General features: G+C 45.6%; 1 protein-coding gene across 1 annotated transcript in view; it reads right to left on the bottom strand.

The window, feature by feature from the left end:
• DSCAM (DS cell adhesion molecule) overlaps positions 1-17,079 on the bottom strand; it is a 646,922-nt gene that overhangs the window by 138,660 nt on the left and 491,183 nt on the right. Inside the window, exon 16 of the mRNA XM_075542914.1 lies at positions 5,966-6,036. Within this exon, the coding sequence (XP_075399029.1) occupies positions 5,966-6,036 (71 nt within the window). The remainder of the gene's footprint in view (positions 1-5,965; positions 6,037-17,079) is intronic.

The raw sequence follows: 17,079 nt of genomic DNA, 5'->3' as shown, positions 1-17,079 counted from the left end.
TCTTCTAGATTTATTGACATTTTTTCTAAGGAGCCTGCTAAGGTATAGCTTAGCATTTCTACTTCACTCAAAATAAGTAAAAGGATGTAACAACAGCCCATTCCGTCATTCTTTGTCATACCATGGTGGCTTGTGTGTTGCCATGAAGCTGGGAGTTATCATGGACAAAGTTCAGATCTTCTCTAGACTAAGACAGATAAGGAAGAAAGCCCATGGTAATCTACTTCTAAAAATTGGCCCCTCAAACCCTGTGGGTTTGGGCTCAAGCATGCCAACCATTATGAAGATGGAGAAGAACCTGGCAATATTTCATTATGTTATACATATGGTTGCCAAGTCAATGACCATCACCTTCTATAATACAGACAATTAGATATGGTAATGGTCCTTCTACATCTTCCCAGGGGCTTGTGTTTGAAGATGTTCCTTCCCTTTTAGACTTATTAATCAAGTAACTGCTGTCTTTTTAAAAAATTAAGGAGAATATTTATTGTCTTTAAATGGGACAAAGAACACAAAGACAAAGACACATCACCCAGGTGAAGGATCCCAGGAGCATGAGGTCAGGATGGCTTCTGAGGACTTCATAGCAAGGCATTCACAAAGGGAATGGTCACAAGGTCATGAATGGTGGCAGTTCCATACATCACAGTGACAAGTGGGACTACAGACGTGGACCATGATTGGGACATGTACATTATGTTAGACAGAAGAGCTTACAAGACTGGTTCGGGGCCTTCTGATCGAGGCAGTCAGGGTACGACTGATAGGACCTGACTCGTAACTATGAGAACCCCAGCACTTTCCTCAAAGACACACTCAACCAAGCCCTTCAGAGAGGCTGCCCATCCCTCAGCTGGCTGAAAAGTGAGAGGCAATCCTACTTTACAAAGCTCTCTGCCTGAGGGTAAGGTTATCTACATACTTGGTTAATTATCCAAAAGAATTTAATGGAGGATTAATCTATGTAGGGTCTCTTCAAATAGAATTTGGTTTATCACTGTCATGCATAGCATCTCATTTCAATTGCTACTTGTTTGAAGACAAGATTTCAGGCCCCAGACACTATTCTTTCTGCTAGCTAGGAACCACCTGATTTCTTCACCTCACATTTCTATGCAGATCTTCTCTAGACTAAGACAGATTAGGAAGAAAGCCCATGCGCCTATACCTTCAGTGATCACTTCCTGAGGGCTAGTATGAAGGATTTTTAATCAAAGATAGTAGACACCCAAGTGGCTACTTTATGCTGTACCAGAGTACAGATTTTATCTCTGGGCATCTACCACTGTAGACTTTGGGGTCTTCCATTGCCTCATGAATTAGGCCATCACCATAGTGCTTCAGAGGCCAATCAAGTATGGAACACCAAACTGTATGTCTCATTATCTCCAACACACTTATGATCTCACGCAACACTCATTCATCCATCCATTTATTTGTTCAACACAGTGGGGGTCAAAGATTAATGAAATACTCTCTACCCGGGAGTTCACAGAAGAGCAGGAGCGATGTACCACCATGCGACTGGAGCCCGGAAGATAAAACAATTCATTCTACCTTGGGGATTCTCACGTCCTACCTGAAAGGGTCCCATCTGATCTGAGCCTTGACTAAGCGTACTGGACAGGCAGGGAAGCGAATAGAATGAAGAGCATAAATATACTACTGCGATCATCAGTTAAAACCCGAGAAGGGGTGAAGATAAATGATTTTTTGTGTGTCTAATAATTTTTAGTGTATCTTCAGTAAAAACAAACAAAACATCTGTTGCCCTGGGTTCCACTCTGACTCATGGGGACCCCATGCAGGTCAGAGTAGAAATGTACTCCACAGGGTTAATGGCCGACTCCTAAGAAGTAGATCCCTAGGCCTTTCTTCCAAGGAGCTTCCAGAGCGGCTCCTAAATGCCAGATGTTTTCAGTGGTCAAACACTTGCCATCTGTATCGTCCAAGGAACCTTCTGTGTTTGGTAGGCCGCGGGAAATCATTGACAGGCCTGGATATTTAAATGTCTGAAACTGTTCTTTGACGAAAGAAATAATTAAACTAAAACGGGAAAGTTACTTATTTTATTTAAAAGAGGCTGCTTTTGCAAGATTGCCTGAACAATAATACATTAGTATTACATCCCATGTTATGGAAAAGTTTAAAAAGATATATTTGCCTTTTATATGTTCTACATTTTTACATGAGTTCTTCCTCATTATCATGGATGGAACTGTGTTCCTCCTACATGGTATATGCTAAAATCTTAACATCTGTACCATTAATATGACCTTGTTGAAAACAGAGTTTTTCTTTTCTGATGAGTTATACCTGTTGTGGGTAGGTCCTAAACCTAATTACTTCGAAGCTTTAAAAAGAGCAGAACAGACAGAGTGGTGTGAAGCAGGAAGGAAGACACTACAGAACACCAGGGATCTCATGGGTCTACTGACAAGGAAGGGTCTTTCCATGGTCCATTTCCTGAATTCTGTTTTCTAGCCATCTGAATTGTGAGGAGATAACTTTCTCGACCCTAAAGTGACTCACTTGTGATTTTCTTTTTCCTAAAGGCAGCACTCACTAACCAAGACACCCACCATGATCCCAGAGCTAGTCTCTCCTCGGTCTCTGCATGTGGCACAGCTTCTACTCCTCATCAGCTGCTGGTCTGGTGACTCAGGCCTCCCAGTGCTCCTGACACTTACCAGTACTCACTGACAGAGACCCCTTTGGGCTGATGCTATTTTCTTCCCATCGCCCCTTCTTGGCTTGTTTTCTTCCCTCTCCTCTTTCACTTCATGCCTTATTTCACTAAAATAAGAATGTCTTACAGGGCACAGATACTGAGATGGATTAACAGTGAGAGCGCACACTTCCTTAACATGCTTCACTGTTAACTGCAACAGCAGAGATTGGAGTCTACCCAGGAGTTCCGGGGAAGATAGGTCTGTTGGCATGCTTCTCAGAAAATGGCCTTTGAATACCCGTAGGGTGTGCACATGCTGTTGACTTGAGTCACAGTTGACTCAGTTGGAACTTGAGCAAGACTCTAGATTATGGATCGTAGCAGGCAATGTAGTTGCATCCACGGCATACTTTAGAAGCCCCTACAAAGTTCAATCACAAGCCAGTGAAAAGATATGTGAATCATATGCCAATACAACTGTGTCAATAAAAGAAAAGGCAGGTCTTATCTCATCTCATCTGTTTTGTCCCAACTTATCTACCCGAGTACTGACAGCTCCCCAGCAATGACCCCACTACTCCGAGTCTCATGCTGCTGCTCCTTGTAGACTCCAATTGGTGTGAAGTCTAATGGAAACAAGATGTTCTTTTAATCATCCACAAAACACTCTTCCTTTTGGTACAGAAAAGAAATTATAACTTCGATGGACCGACTCTTGCTTTTCTGTTGGGAGAGAAAAGATGCAATGCTTTTTAAAGCATCAAAAGTGGGTGCTTATGTATAAGATTGAGGTGCTCTGTAGAACGGTACCACTCTCATGCAGCTCCCCCTACCAAAAGAGAGAGAGAGAGAGAGAGAGAGAGAGAGAGAGAGAGAGAGAGAGAGAGAGAGAGAGAGAGAGAGAAGATAGTAGAAGCCACGGGGGGAATAACTGGCCTTTTTCAGTAAGGTGAGTGGATGAACTTCACAGAGGCTTAATTCAAGGGAGTGAGTCAGCACTCCTTTGTAGAGTGTGGGGAATGGATTTGGGATGATGGCCTGCTGACTGCCTTTTCTGGTCCAGTGTGTGATGCTTGTAGGCAGTGGCTGTGCTCACAGAAGAGAAAGACGTGGCTCCTGGCTGAAGCTCAGGAATCATGCCAAGCTGCCCACTGAAATGACAACTCACTAGGTGGGGAGGGAAAAAAAAATCAACTCTTAGGAACTCGTTGCAACCAGCTGGTTGCTGGTTAATCTGTGTTAAGAAGGGCATCTGTACCTAACAATGTGATACCCACTCCCTGATTTTTGAAAATGTGGCCTAGTCAATTTAAACAATGCTGTACATTGATTTACTGACTACTACTTCTATGAGTGTATTACATCTAAAGGATACATAACGTTTAACCCATAGCACAAAATAGCTCAGTTTTTATGCAATGAAAGTTCAAGATCTACCTTCTTTATAAAGCAACTTACAAGGGAAGGGGAAGTGAAAATGCTGAATGGGATTGCAAATCGCTGTAAACAGCTTTTCTAAAGTATTCAAAAGTAAAGCAGTCACATTGAGCACGAAGGTGTACCTGACCCAAGTCATATTTTCAATCGCCTCTGATGCCTAAGAAAACTGGGCAAAGAAAATGGGAGACCTGAAAACCATCGATGGCTTGAACTGGTGTTGGGGAAGAATACTGAACACATCAAAAACTGAGAGAAGAAAAGGCAAATGTATCCTGGAAGTAGTGGCAAGGTTGGGGAGACTTGATCTCACATCCCTGGAGGGACCACATTCTGGAGCTGGACATACCATGGTTGGTAGATGGTCAGCGATAGAAAGCAAGGAAGCCCCACCCCAAGGTAGATTTATACAGTGACTGGGATACAGCAGTGACTGTGGCAGTGATTTGTTCTGTTGTACATAAGTGGCTATTAATTAAAACTGGCGCCAGACTATTAGCATAGGAGCCCGGGTTGCAATCCGCTTGGTTGGCAGTTCAAAACCACCATAGCTCCACAGGAGACAGACTGGGATTTCTACTCCTGTAAACAGACTCAGAATCCCACAGGAGTCTCTATAAGTCAGAATAGTCTCAATGGAAGTGAGGATTGTTTTTTTGTTTGTTTGTTTTTAACAATAACAATAGCCATTTGAGGCATTCTTGTGTGGTGCAAATGATTGGGAACTCAGCTTCTAATCAAAAAGGTTGGAGGTTTGAGTCTACCCAGAGGCACCTTTGAAAAACCGATTTTCTACTTCTGAACAACCAGCCATTGAAAACCCTGTTATACTCTGAGACCCCCGGGGTACCCATGACTTGGAATCAATTTAGTGGCAACTAGTTCGCTAGGTTGGTTAGTCATTTTGTGAAGAAGCAAAACTAAGGGCAAAGCCAGATGAGTTGGAGGAGGCATGGAACTGTTCAAAGAGGTTTGTGATTGGAAGAGCTCACCGTGTTTCTTTGCGTGATGTCACAGGAAAACAGCTAACGATCAGGCAGGAAAGACCCATGAGCAATGGAAGTGACCTGGGCGTGGGGTAATTAGGCACCTACTCAAAAGTTTTGACTCAATCGCAACATTCAAGAGAAGATTCAATCTGGCCTCGATGGTTATTTCTAGGGACTCCTTGGAGTCATGGAGACGTAGGCACAGGTAGGTAAGTGCCAGGGTACTGACTTCAGGGTCAACAGGAGAGTGGCGTTCACGCTGCGGTCTGTGCTAGGCCTGCACCATCACGTAATCAACGCGTGCTCCTTTATTGAGAAAAGCTCTGTCTCGTAAAACATGTCTGCTAAACCGAACACTTGTTTGGTGGTCTAGTCGTTTACATGGTTCCTCAAGCGTGCTTGCTCTCCCGGTGACTAGCAATAGGCGTTTCTTCAGCTAACTAGCGGCGAGGCCCCAGGTCACAAAAGTTAGGCACGTGGTCAAGACCCTTCTTCTCCTGACCCGCATGCTGACAGGTATCCACCAGCCATGCTTCCCCACGAAGGACAGCAGAAAAAGTGACCACTCCGACAGAATGGGAGAGTGTAATCACAGACTAGTTTCACTCTTCCTGTGGAGTCCAGGCCTCTGTCAAGATTCAAAGGGACGGAGGTGGGGCATTCACAGCGTCCCCCCACCCCCCGGAGCCAGAGACCTTGCTGGCGAGGTATTCAAAAGGTGAGCACACAGAGCCCATGTTCAGAAATGGACTTTCAACCTGTTACATATTTTTTTTAAGTTAGATGTAATGCTGGTATCTTGGCAACACAACACTTAACCCGACAGGAACAAACGCTAGGAACACAAGTGTTTAGTATGGTTTACCTTCCAGGTGACCCTGATGCTTTGAGATGATATGGGCTCCAGGTGAACTTCCTGAGGTGGGCCATCAGGAGCTGAAAAGACCAAAGACCCACCAGCAAGTTAGACATGAGCAGGTCAGAGTACATTGAAATGCTTCAGCAGGCCTTCAAGACATCCCCACGTTTGGCATGGTTCCCACTGAGATTGGGCCGATGCCAACTCACAGGGACCCTACCGGGCAGATGAGACCTGCTCCACAGAGTTTCCAAGGCTGTCAAATCTTTAAGGGGCCAGAAAGCACCATCTTTCACCTGTCGTGCAACGGGCGGGTTTGACTCTCCCGCTTTGGGGCTCGCAGTCTCCGGGTTCACGCACTACATCGACATGGCTCCATGTTTGGCTTACAGAACCCAATCCAGCTTGGATTGTGGGCAAAATCTATTTCTCGGAGTCACTGTGTAAAGTCTGTTTGTTTTCTTATTTCTCAGAAAATCCTGAGAACTATCATTGCATTCTTTTTAGACAAATGGATGGACAAAGCCCGAGACTGTGAAAGTTGCTGGGTAAAACAGGAAGTCCTCAGCAACATTTCTTCTCCAACACTCTACCTAGGATGGCAGTAAAGACCTGTACTCTTCCCCTGGGGAGCCAGATTTCTTGAGGTGGCACTCTACTTAAGTGACTGAGGAGGGATGGGGGTAAACTATGCCGGAATTTTATACCTTGCAGTTGCTTTTTAAAATCATTTTATTGGGGGCTCGTACAATTCTTATCACAATCCATACATATATCCATTGTGTCAAGCACATTTGTACATTTGTTGCCATCATCATTCTCAGAACATTTGCTTTCTACTTGAACCCTTGGTACCAGCTCCTCATTTCCACCTCCCTTCTTGCTCCCTCTTCCCTCATGAACTCTTGATAATTTATAAATTATTATTATTATTGTCATATCTTATACTGTCCGATGTCTCCCTTCATCCATTTTTCTGTTGTCCATCCCCCAGGGAGGAGATTACATGTCGATCCTTGTGATCAGTTTCCCCTTTTTACCCCACCTTCCCTCTACCCTCCCGGTATGGCCACTCTCACCACTGGTCCTGAGGGGTTCATCCGCCCTGGATTCCCTGTGTTTCCGGTTCCTATCTGTACCAGTGTCCATCCTCTGGTCTAGCCACATTTGTAAGGTAGAACTGGGATCATGATAGTGGGGGAGGGGGGGAGGAAGCATTTAGCAGTTGCTTTTGTGGTGCTGGCCCTCCACAATTTCCCATGAAAACACTTGCTGGCTAACCAGAGCTGTCTCCACAGCGGCCAAGGCAGAGAAACAACATTTGCAGCTCTCATCAGCCCATGTCCCAGGCCTATGGGGTAAGCCAGGGAATCTCAGAGACAGAGCCATCACCCCCGGTTAACAGCCAGTGTGTGGGTAGCAGACTGAGTATCTGTGGGCATAGTGTGAAACCAAGAGGGAAAAGAGATGTCTCCACTGAGAGTGTTCAGAATCTAGTCAGAGTCATGCACCCTTATACCAAGGGAAAGCAACAATATAAAGGTGCCTATCTTCCAACAAGGCTTTCCCCTTCAATTGTCTTTCCTGCAGGTTCCAGCTTGGCTTGGGAGCCACCCACAGCCTTGGCTGGGTCCCCTCAGAGTAGGGAGGGCCATGATGCAATCATGTTAGCAAACTGGCTTTTTCAGTGGGACAGCCCTGCCCTCACTCTCTATGCGCACAGATCAAAGCTTCCTAACGTCAGGAGCCAGATCGACCATACATTCTTGCTCCTTGGAAGATAAAGTGATTTGCAGATGCTGAAATCTGGAACATGTATCCCTTCCTGGATAGCTGCGCTGGGGGTGCTATTGCTTCTTGGAAGGTGGCCTGGTGGCAGTTATGAGTTGGACTGCTAACCACGAGTGGATTATTCAACCCCACCAGCAACTCCCAGGGAGAAAGCGGATTCCTGCTCCTAGAAAGAGTTACGGTCTCGGAAACCCGCAGGCTGCTGTACCCTGTGCTTTAGGGTCTCAACGCAACGAGGAGGAGCCAACTCACGGCAGTGAGTGTACTTGCCTCCGAGATTTCTTTCTCTATCCTGAGTATGCTGGCGCTGAAGTTAATTTCCCAAAGTGTACCAAAGGTGGCAGCTGGCATCCAACTAATTCTGATCATTGTTGTGACCATTTCTGCTGTTTCTAATTTCTGCTCACAGGGTTGAAGGCTTTCACTATCAGACCCAAAGAAAGCCACAGACTGCTCCAATTTTGTGGTCCCCAAGAAGTATCCACATAATCCTTCTTGAAAAATTATTTTGAGGTCTGACAGCTGTATGGAGGTTTGGTTATTTTAATGTAGTTGTGTCTAATCCAATTACATTAAAGAAGCCTACTCGCGAGGCATCAGAGGCAATGCAAGTGTCCCTACCAGACTTTGGGGATGCCTTTCTCAGGAGGAAGGCAGACAGTGGTCCCACTAGGTATTTTCTCACTGAGATCAACGAACAATTAAAGACAAAGGCCCTAGTACAAAAAAAAAATCAGATCTATGGCCATTAGTCAATTCTTACTCATGGTGCCCTGTGTATGGTGGAGTAGAATTGCTCTATGAAGATTGCTTGGCTGATTTGGTGTTTAGTTCTTGTGCTTGGTGTTTGCCTGGAAACAGTGAGACTGGCAGTTCAAACCCACTACAGAAGAGAGCCCTTGCACTATGTTTTCATAATGATTACCACTAAGACACCTTATTGGCTCAGTTCTACATTGTAACATGCCCGGGTTGCCATGAGTCGGGAGAGATTGAATGAAAAAGTTAAAAAAATACCTCTATAGAGGTAGATTTCAGGCCTTTCATCTGCAGCATTGCTGTGTGTGTTATAGTCACCAGGTTGGTCCTAACTGACAAACTTTGGGTATGTAGTCAATCATAAACTCTTGTACCACACACCCTAGGGTATATTACACGATAACGTTGGGTGTCATCAATCAGTTCTGAACCACTGCGACCCTCTGTGCCACAGAGTGAAGCACCACCTGGTCCTGCACCACCCTCACCATTGTTCTTGAGGCCACTGCGGCAGCCACGTGTCCATCCAAATCAAGGGCCTTCCTCTTGTTTGCTGCCCTTCCCTGTTACCAAGCACGATGTCCTCCTCTAGGGACTGGTCTCTTCTGACAACATGACGAATGTACAGCAGATGAACGCTCGCCATCCCTGCCTCTCAGGACCATTCTGTCTGTACTTCTTCCAGGTAGAATACTTTAAACCCAGACTCACTGCGCTCGAGTCAGTCCTGACTCAGACTGACCGTATCTAGAGTGTCCAGAAGCAGACAGCCTCAACTTTCCAAGGAAGGATGGCTGGGCTTGCACCGCCGACCTGTGATTAGCAATCTAACCTCACCGTGCTCCTGCAGCACCTTAGTAGAGCACATGTGCAACTGGCCTGTTTCCTGTGACCACACACAGAGGACGATTTGGAGTGGGAGCTGAGATGATCTGCCCCCCAGCATGGCCCGCCATTTTCAGAAGGCCCCTAGCAAAGTGGTGAGAGGTCGTGGCTTTTTGCCTTTCCCACACAGACCCATGATCTTCAAGAACGGAAACCCTTTATTGGTGTCCACAGTGGTTACAAGCTAGGCTCCCAATGGTAAGGACAGCAGTTCAAAACCACCAGCCACTCTGAGGGAGAAAGACAGGGCTTTCTACTGACGTAAGGAATCAGTTTCTGAAGCTCATGGGGGCAGTTGTACCCCGTCTGAGAGGGTCACCCTGAGGCAGCACTGCGTCGATGGCAGTGGGAGTGAGGCACAGGATGTCATAAACAGTGACGGGATCGGCAACAATTTGAACGTTTGGAAGCTTGAATCTCTCCAGAGATGCCTCTAAAGAAAGGCCTGGCCACCAACTTCAAAAACATCAGTCGCTGTAAGCCCTCTGGAAAGGAACTTTACTTTGACCCACGCCGGACCTTCATAAGTTCAAGTCTACTTGACAGCAACTGGTTTGATTTTCTAAAATAAAAGTACCACCTTTGTGACTCAGTCTACCACGAATGTAATGTTTTGTTCATGTGATCTATATTGATTGATCTATTCTTTGAAGTGAGTATCTTGGTACCCCTCCTTTCTCAAAAATTAAAATCAGAGAAACAATATAACAGTTGAACAGCAGAAGCTTATATAATACAGGTAGCCCTCAATTTATATATTTGAGATGGAATAAGCTGTACTTAGAACGCTTGTTGTCATTATTTCCTATACATTGTATTGTTAGTAATATGTGCTGTGTAAACTATTGCAGCAAGTAGTAGTGTGTTAGCATTCTCAGACATTCACTTACTTTTCTCCATTTTATGATTTACTGTTCAAAACACTGCAGTATATAGTAGCCTATCACCTGGTCTAGATAAAGTTGATGTCCGTGTCAGGAGTCAGACAGGACAGAGAGTTGGGCAACAATCAATGGTGACATTTACAATGCTTGCATTGTATACACACACCTTACAGCCGTTCCGCTAATTTTGCTGTGAGACACTGATGCCAGTGACATTGTAGACCAGGTGTATGTTGTTGCTACATACTGTTGAGTTCGTGGCTACCCCCTAGTGACCCTATGCACAACAAAACCCGACACAGCAACGCCCTCGCGTTCATTGCTGCTTCAGCCCATTGTCATTGTCACTGCGTCAATCCAGCTCTGGTGAAGGATCTTCCTCTTTTTTGGCTGACCCTCTACCAGGAGCATGCTGCCCTTCTCTAGACTGGTCTCTCCTGATGAAAGGTGAGGCGAAGTCTCACAATCCTCCCTTCTAAGGAGCTTTGTGGCTGTATTTTTTCCAGTACAGAATTATTTATTCTTCTGGCAGTCGTGGTGTATTCGACCTTCTTGGCCAACATCATAATTCAAATGCATCAAATGCATAATTGAAAATTATCTTGTGGACTTCCCTATTCATTGTCCAGCTGTCACATGCATAGGGGGATGGGAACAACCATGACTTGTGACAGATGTACCTATGTGACCTTATTCAGTGTTTCCTATCAGAAGAAGCACCGGCTATTCATTTGAACTGGGGTATTTATTTAACTTATGTTGGAACTGACTGTGGCAGGCTTGATGAAACTACTCCTTCTTCCAAGTCTATCTAAGTCTGAAAGCTCTGCTAAAACCTCTCCACCCTGGATGGCCCTGCTGGTATTTGAAATACCAATGGTTTGCAGCAACATGCAGGCCAGCACAGTCTCAAACTCTGACCGACACCTGTTTAAAAGGCAAGGTATCACTTTCAGAACTAAGGTGCCCCTGACCCAAGCCATAGTATTTTCAGTCACCTTATAATGCAAATGAAAACTAGACAAGAAATAAAGAGGACCAGATGAAAATGATTGATACATTCGATGCTGGTAATGAATCCCGAAAGTACCACGGACTGTGAGAACAAACAACTCTGTCTTGGAAGAGGTAGAGAATGCTCATGTATGTTAAGCATGATCAAGAGACCAGTCCCTGGAAAGGACATCATGCTTGGTGGAATGGGGTCAGAAGAGGAGAAGAAGACCCTTCATGAGATCGATTGGCACACTGGCTGTGACAATGGGCTCAAATATTACAATTGTGAAGATGGCACAAGACCGGGCAGTGTTTTGTTCTAAGGCAGCAAGGGTTGCTGTGAGTTGGACTCGATAGCCCCCAACAACAACAACAACACACAGCAATGGGGACAGTAACAGTTTCGGACTTTGCTTCGATCCTATGTGCTGGAGGTTCCAGTCAATCCAGAGGTGCCTCAGAACAAAAAAGCCTGGCCATCTATTGTTGAAGAATCAGCCATTGGACCCTACGCCACCCAGCTCTACTCTAACACATGGGCTTCCAGGGACGGAGCGAATACTGACTGGTAATGGTGCGTTAAGCAGAAAGGGGGCAACGTGTGCCAGATGCGCAGTGGGTTTAATTTTAAACTAGATGGTCAGGGTGGGACTTACTGACAAGACATTTAAGATGGCAGGGGGAGGAGAGAAGCACAGTGGGGATAGAAAGATGCCTGGTGGGGGGTTCTTTCTAGCACTTACGAAGAATGACAAGGAGGCCAGTGATTTCATTCGGGTTCATTTCCAGTGTCTCTCCAAATGGAAGCTAGAGAAAACTGACAGCAAATTCTGCAACTAGATGACTGGAGGTAGGGGTGTAGCACGTGTCTAGTTTTCTCCTGGGGGAACTCTGAGCCTTTTACTGCTTTGGGGAATATACCTTTGATATCGCTCAGTTCTACCATGCCCTGCTGCTAGCCAGTTCCTGCTTCAAAGCCTGTGCCTCCAGCTCAGCAGACAGGGTGCCCCCTCCCCCCAAAGGGAGCTGTTCTTCTCAGCTGTGATTAGAAGTGATGCAAAGACTGTTTCCTTGCGGCATATCTCATGGAAACCAAATGACTCTGTGCCATGACCCTTCCCTAATGCTGATCCCTTGTTCTCTGGCACATCTGTGCAAACTCACTGGTGTGTCAAAGAGGAGCTCATATAATTGAACTCCACTTTCTATGGGCAACCTCCTAATGAAAATGATGAAGGAATCAGCCACTCCAAGAATGGTCACCGGCACTAAGTGACATGTGACCTTCAGGGTGCAGCCGCTAATGGGAAAGTTGGTCTTTCATGAGGGTCAGCTGACACGTGACATGCTGATTACTGTCAGAGAAGACTTGGCATGTCAGGCACGCTTTCAGTCCATTAGGAGCTAACCCCGATAACGCTGACAGTGTCTCCACTTACTCTCGTGACTTCTCCTTTTGGGGGCACTGAGGGTTGTAAGGGGGAGTCAGGGACAGTATGGTTGATAATCTGATCTCTCTTATGTGTTTGTTCTCTGAGGCCAAGTGCAGCAAATGGAATAATAATTCTTTTATGCACTGTCACATAAAAATAAACTCAACCTGTCAGAGTTAGAACAACACTCTTTTCCAATACTGGCGAGCTCTCACTCACTCATCGACATCAAATCAATACTGACTCATAGAGACCGGCTAGGACAGGGAAGAGCAGCTTCTGTGGGTTCATGAGAGTGTAATTCTTTACGGAAGTCTGAAGTCCTGGTTGCCTCTTATGAATCCACTGGTGCTGTCCCACTGCTGCCCTTGTGCATGGCAGGGGAACACATAACTGCTGTGCTAGGTGTTATGCACCCAGCAGGGAGGCCGTCTTCACTCAGCAGCAACCCCAATCACAAGTGTCCAGGGTCAAGTTATTTACATCAGAAATGCAGAGATCTTGTCTCTAAGGGACCAGGGGGGTAAAGTACTTAAGATTTGTGAGTCACTTGTGGATATTATTACATCTTATTTTTTTAAAAACAACTTTTCAATTTTTAAAACTTAATAACTCAAAACTCCACAAAAATAAGCCAGAATTATCTCCTGAAAAATATATAATTTGCTGATCCATGAATAAAAACTACTGTTAATGAGGGTAGATGGCCAGACTGATAAATGTCTGATGAAACCTAATCAGTTAGTCAGAATAACCCGAGAAGAAGAGATGCATTTGAATTATAGTGTTGGAAAAGAATATTGAAAGCGTCAGGGACTGCCAAAGGAACAAGGAGGAAGGACAGTCGGAGGACTTCTTAGAAGCCAGGGTGATGAGACTTCATCTCATGCACTTGGGTCACGCCATCCGGAGAGACATCTCCCTGGAAAATGGCATACCTGTCAAAGAAGCAGGTCAGTGAAAGAGAGGAAGATGCTCAGTGAGGCGAATTGTCACCGTGCTTGCAGCAAGGGTTTAAACATGACAATTGGGATGGTGGCAGAAGACCAGGCAGTGTTTTGTTCTGCTGTGTTTAGGTTATTATGAGTGGTTTTATCTATTTGAGTTTCAATATTGAAAGGTCCTACGAGCAAAATAATGGAACGATGCAGGAAGCATCGAAAGATGGAAAGAATACACAGAGTTACTGCGTCAGAAAATATAGTTGCCATCCAGCTATGTCAAGTGGTAGCATATAAGCAAGGAAGGACCAATGTCACTGAAGGATGTTCCAGCTGCACTGAAAGAATCAGGCAAAACCAGGCTCCAGGAATTGATGGAATCCCAATGGCAGTGTTTCAGCAATCTGGGGAAGCACTGGGAGCACTCACTCATCTCTGCCAGGAAATTTGGCAGACAGCTACTTGACCAACTGACAGGAAGAGCCTCCTATTTGTGCCTCAAAGAAAAGTGACCCAACAGAATGCTCAAATAATAGAACAAGCTCACGAGGATGGGGCAGGAGGGCAGCGTTTCCTTCTGCTACGTACCAAGTCACTGTGAGTCACATGCCTCTCTGCAGCGCACACCTTCCACACCTGACCTTTCTCTGGGCAACTTCTTCCTGTTTCCGTAAATGCAGAGGCACATGAGAGAACAACAATCTGACAATGTAGAAGAGGTGAAGAAAAAATGAGGGAGGTGCTGTCAGTCATCCAGCCAGATGGGTTTGAAAAATGTTTCCAATAATGGAAAAGTAGATTTGACAAATGCAGTAAGTGTAATGGAGAGTACTTTGAAGGTGATAAGGTTGTTTTTTTTAAAATATTAAAAAATTAAATAAATAGCTTGGAAAAAAGTTTTCATTTTTGGGGGGTGGGGTCCTTCATATGAAGAAGAATGAAGCACTAGGATTGGACTAAGACTTATTAACAACCTCCGGCACAAAAATGACACTACCTTAATTGCTGAAATTGAGGAGAACTTGAAGAACTTGATGATGAAGAGCAAGGATTACAGCCTTCAGCGCAGATCACAACTTGAAGAACAGCAAACGGAAGTCCTCAGAAGTGAACTGGTAGGCAACACCGTGATACACAAAGAGAAGGTTGAAGTTGCCAGCAGTTGCCAAGGAGTTTTTTCTAACTTGATTCCACATCAGTGCTCATGGACACATCAGCCAATAGATCAAAGGAAGAACTGCATTGGGTAAATCTGCTGCCCAAGTCCTCTTTAACGTGTTGATGAGCAAGGGTATTATTTTGTCAACTAAGTTGTTCCTGACCAAGCCATGGTATTTTAAGTTGCCTCATCTGCATGTGAAAGTCAGACATTCAATGAGGAAGACCAAAGAAGAATTGATACATTTGAATTATGCTGCTGGTGAAGAATGTTGAAAGGACCACGCACTCCCCAAAGAACAAACCAATATCTTGTTAGAATTACCTCCAGAATGCTCATTGGAAGCGAGGATGGTGGGACTTCGTCTCACATACTTTGGACATATTATTATCATTAGAATCTAGAATCTAGTCCATGGTAAAGGACATCATACGTGATAAAGCCAAAAAAAAAAGGAAAGTCTTCGACAAGATAGGCTGACACAGGGCTGCTACAATGGGCTCACACATAAGCGTCATTGGAAGACGGCACAGAATCTGGCAGTGTCTGTGCTCTGTGGTTCACAGGGTCGCTAGGAGTGGGAACTGACTCAAAGGGCACGCACCACCACCACTACCAGCTCAAAGGGTTTACAAACACTGGGCAGACTCCAAGAACACATACCAGCAGTTCTTATCTGTTGCGGGCTGCAGTTTCTGACCTGGGATGTGTTCCACCCGAATCAGAACTGACTTACAGAACGAGAGTCCGCTGGCACAGAAGCTTCGTGCATTTGGTGATTAGAGAGCTGATATGTGGGCCCCACTCTCTGTTCAGCTTTCTTCCTCCACTTTCTGTGTGTACCGCTTGCTTTTCTACATTTAACTAAATTATTTTTTCCAAATTTTCAGGGTGGATTTCATCCACCACACATATAGCTCCCACACATTCTAAAGACAATCAAATCCTTGGAGTAAGTTTATGAATCTCCAACCCAGTGTGAGGCACACAGTAGAAATAGGAGTGGCATATATCCCCAGGCGCTGGGGTCACAGGGTAATCAAGGACCCAGGGGACCACTGAGAAATGATGACAAACCTCAAAAGCTATGGTGAGAAAGACACACTCTCTGAGCTGGGGGAAAGAGACATGAAGTCCATCCATGGAAACCGGAAAGGATATATGGGGCAAGGGAGGGGGTACCTTTGACTTGGCTTTGGAAGGAAGCATTCTGAGTCTCTGAGAGCCTTCTAGCTACAGACAGGGAGCATATTATATGCACAGGAGTAAGGAGTGGGGTAGTTACAAGAAGTCCTCCTTGGGCTGTGGCCACACTGCGTCGGACTCACACAATCCTACAATCTCACAGGCTCAATCCCTGGGCTTGGTGTCTCTTCAGAGGTGTCCTCGGGTTCCTGAGACTTAGACATTGTAGGAGGGGGCTTCACAAAGTTCATGGGGAAAATCCCATGACTTTCCCTTTCCATTTCCCAGAACTTTATGAAGCCTCATATTTACAAAAATGGAATTTGCCCACAACTTCCAGAAGCTTCCATTTGAGGATTCTCACTGCTTGAATGATGACCTCATTTTATCTTGATGGTAGTCAGTGAGGCAGAGAAAAGGCTTGCTTTCTTTTTGAAAATGTAAACACCATGTGCCTGCGGGAAGAGGCAGCCATGGTAGGCAAGTCTGATCAAGGTGTTCTTTGCCAGCATTAGGAGCCCTGGTGCGGTAGTGCCTGGGCTGCTGCACCCAAGGTCAGCCGCTTGCATGCACCAACCCCTCTGCAGGAGAGACCAGGCTTGCCACTCCTGCAACGATGCCCAGCTTTGGCAACCCCAAGGGGAAGGTCTACTCTGTCTAATAGGGTCTCTGGGAATTGGAGTCCACTTGATGGCAATGGGCTGGTCAGAGTTGGTGCCCTGTGGGCTACCTGAGTCGCAGAAGACAATGCCTTTGGGATGTCAGTCACAATAACCTATGGATGGAGATAGAAGCACATTATGCTTTATAGCTTTCCTTGCTCATTCTTGTTCCTCTCTGTGTATTGTCCAAAAGTAAAAGGAGAGGCACGGTGGGTGCAGCCAGCAGCCAACACCCCAAATTCTCAAAACCAGCCCGGGAGCTGGGGAGGCAGCGCTGTGTCTGCGGTGCATGTAGGCAGCTGCACTGCAGTCTGCGGTGGGGAGTGGCTGGTCACCTGGCCTCCCGACAGGGAAGCAAACGCTGCCATGGCAACGGGCAGCTGCAGTGGAGGTCAGCCAGGGAATGAATACAAAGCAGCCACAGC

The sequence above is a fragment of the Tenrec ecaudatus genome, chromosome 2 (assembly GCF_050624435.1).
Source record: "Tenrec ecaudatus isolate mTenEca1 chromosome 2, mTenEca1.hap1, whole genome shotgun sequence".
NCBI classification, from domain to species: Eukaryota; Metazoa; Chordata; class Mammalia; order Afrosoricida; family Tenrecidae; genus Tenrec; species Tenrec ecaudatus.
Note: the sequence above shows the minus strand (reverse complement) of the source record. Positions and strands in the feature narration are given on the sequence as shown.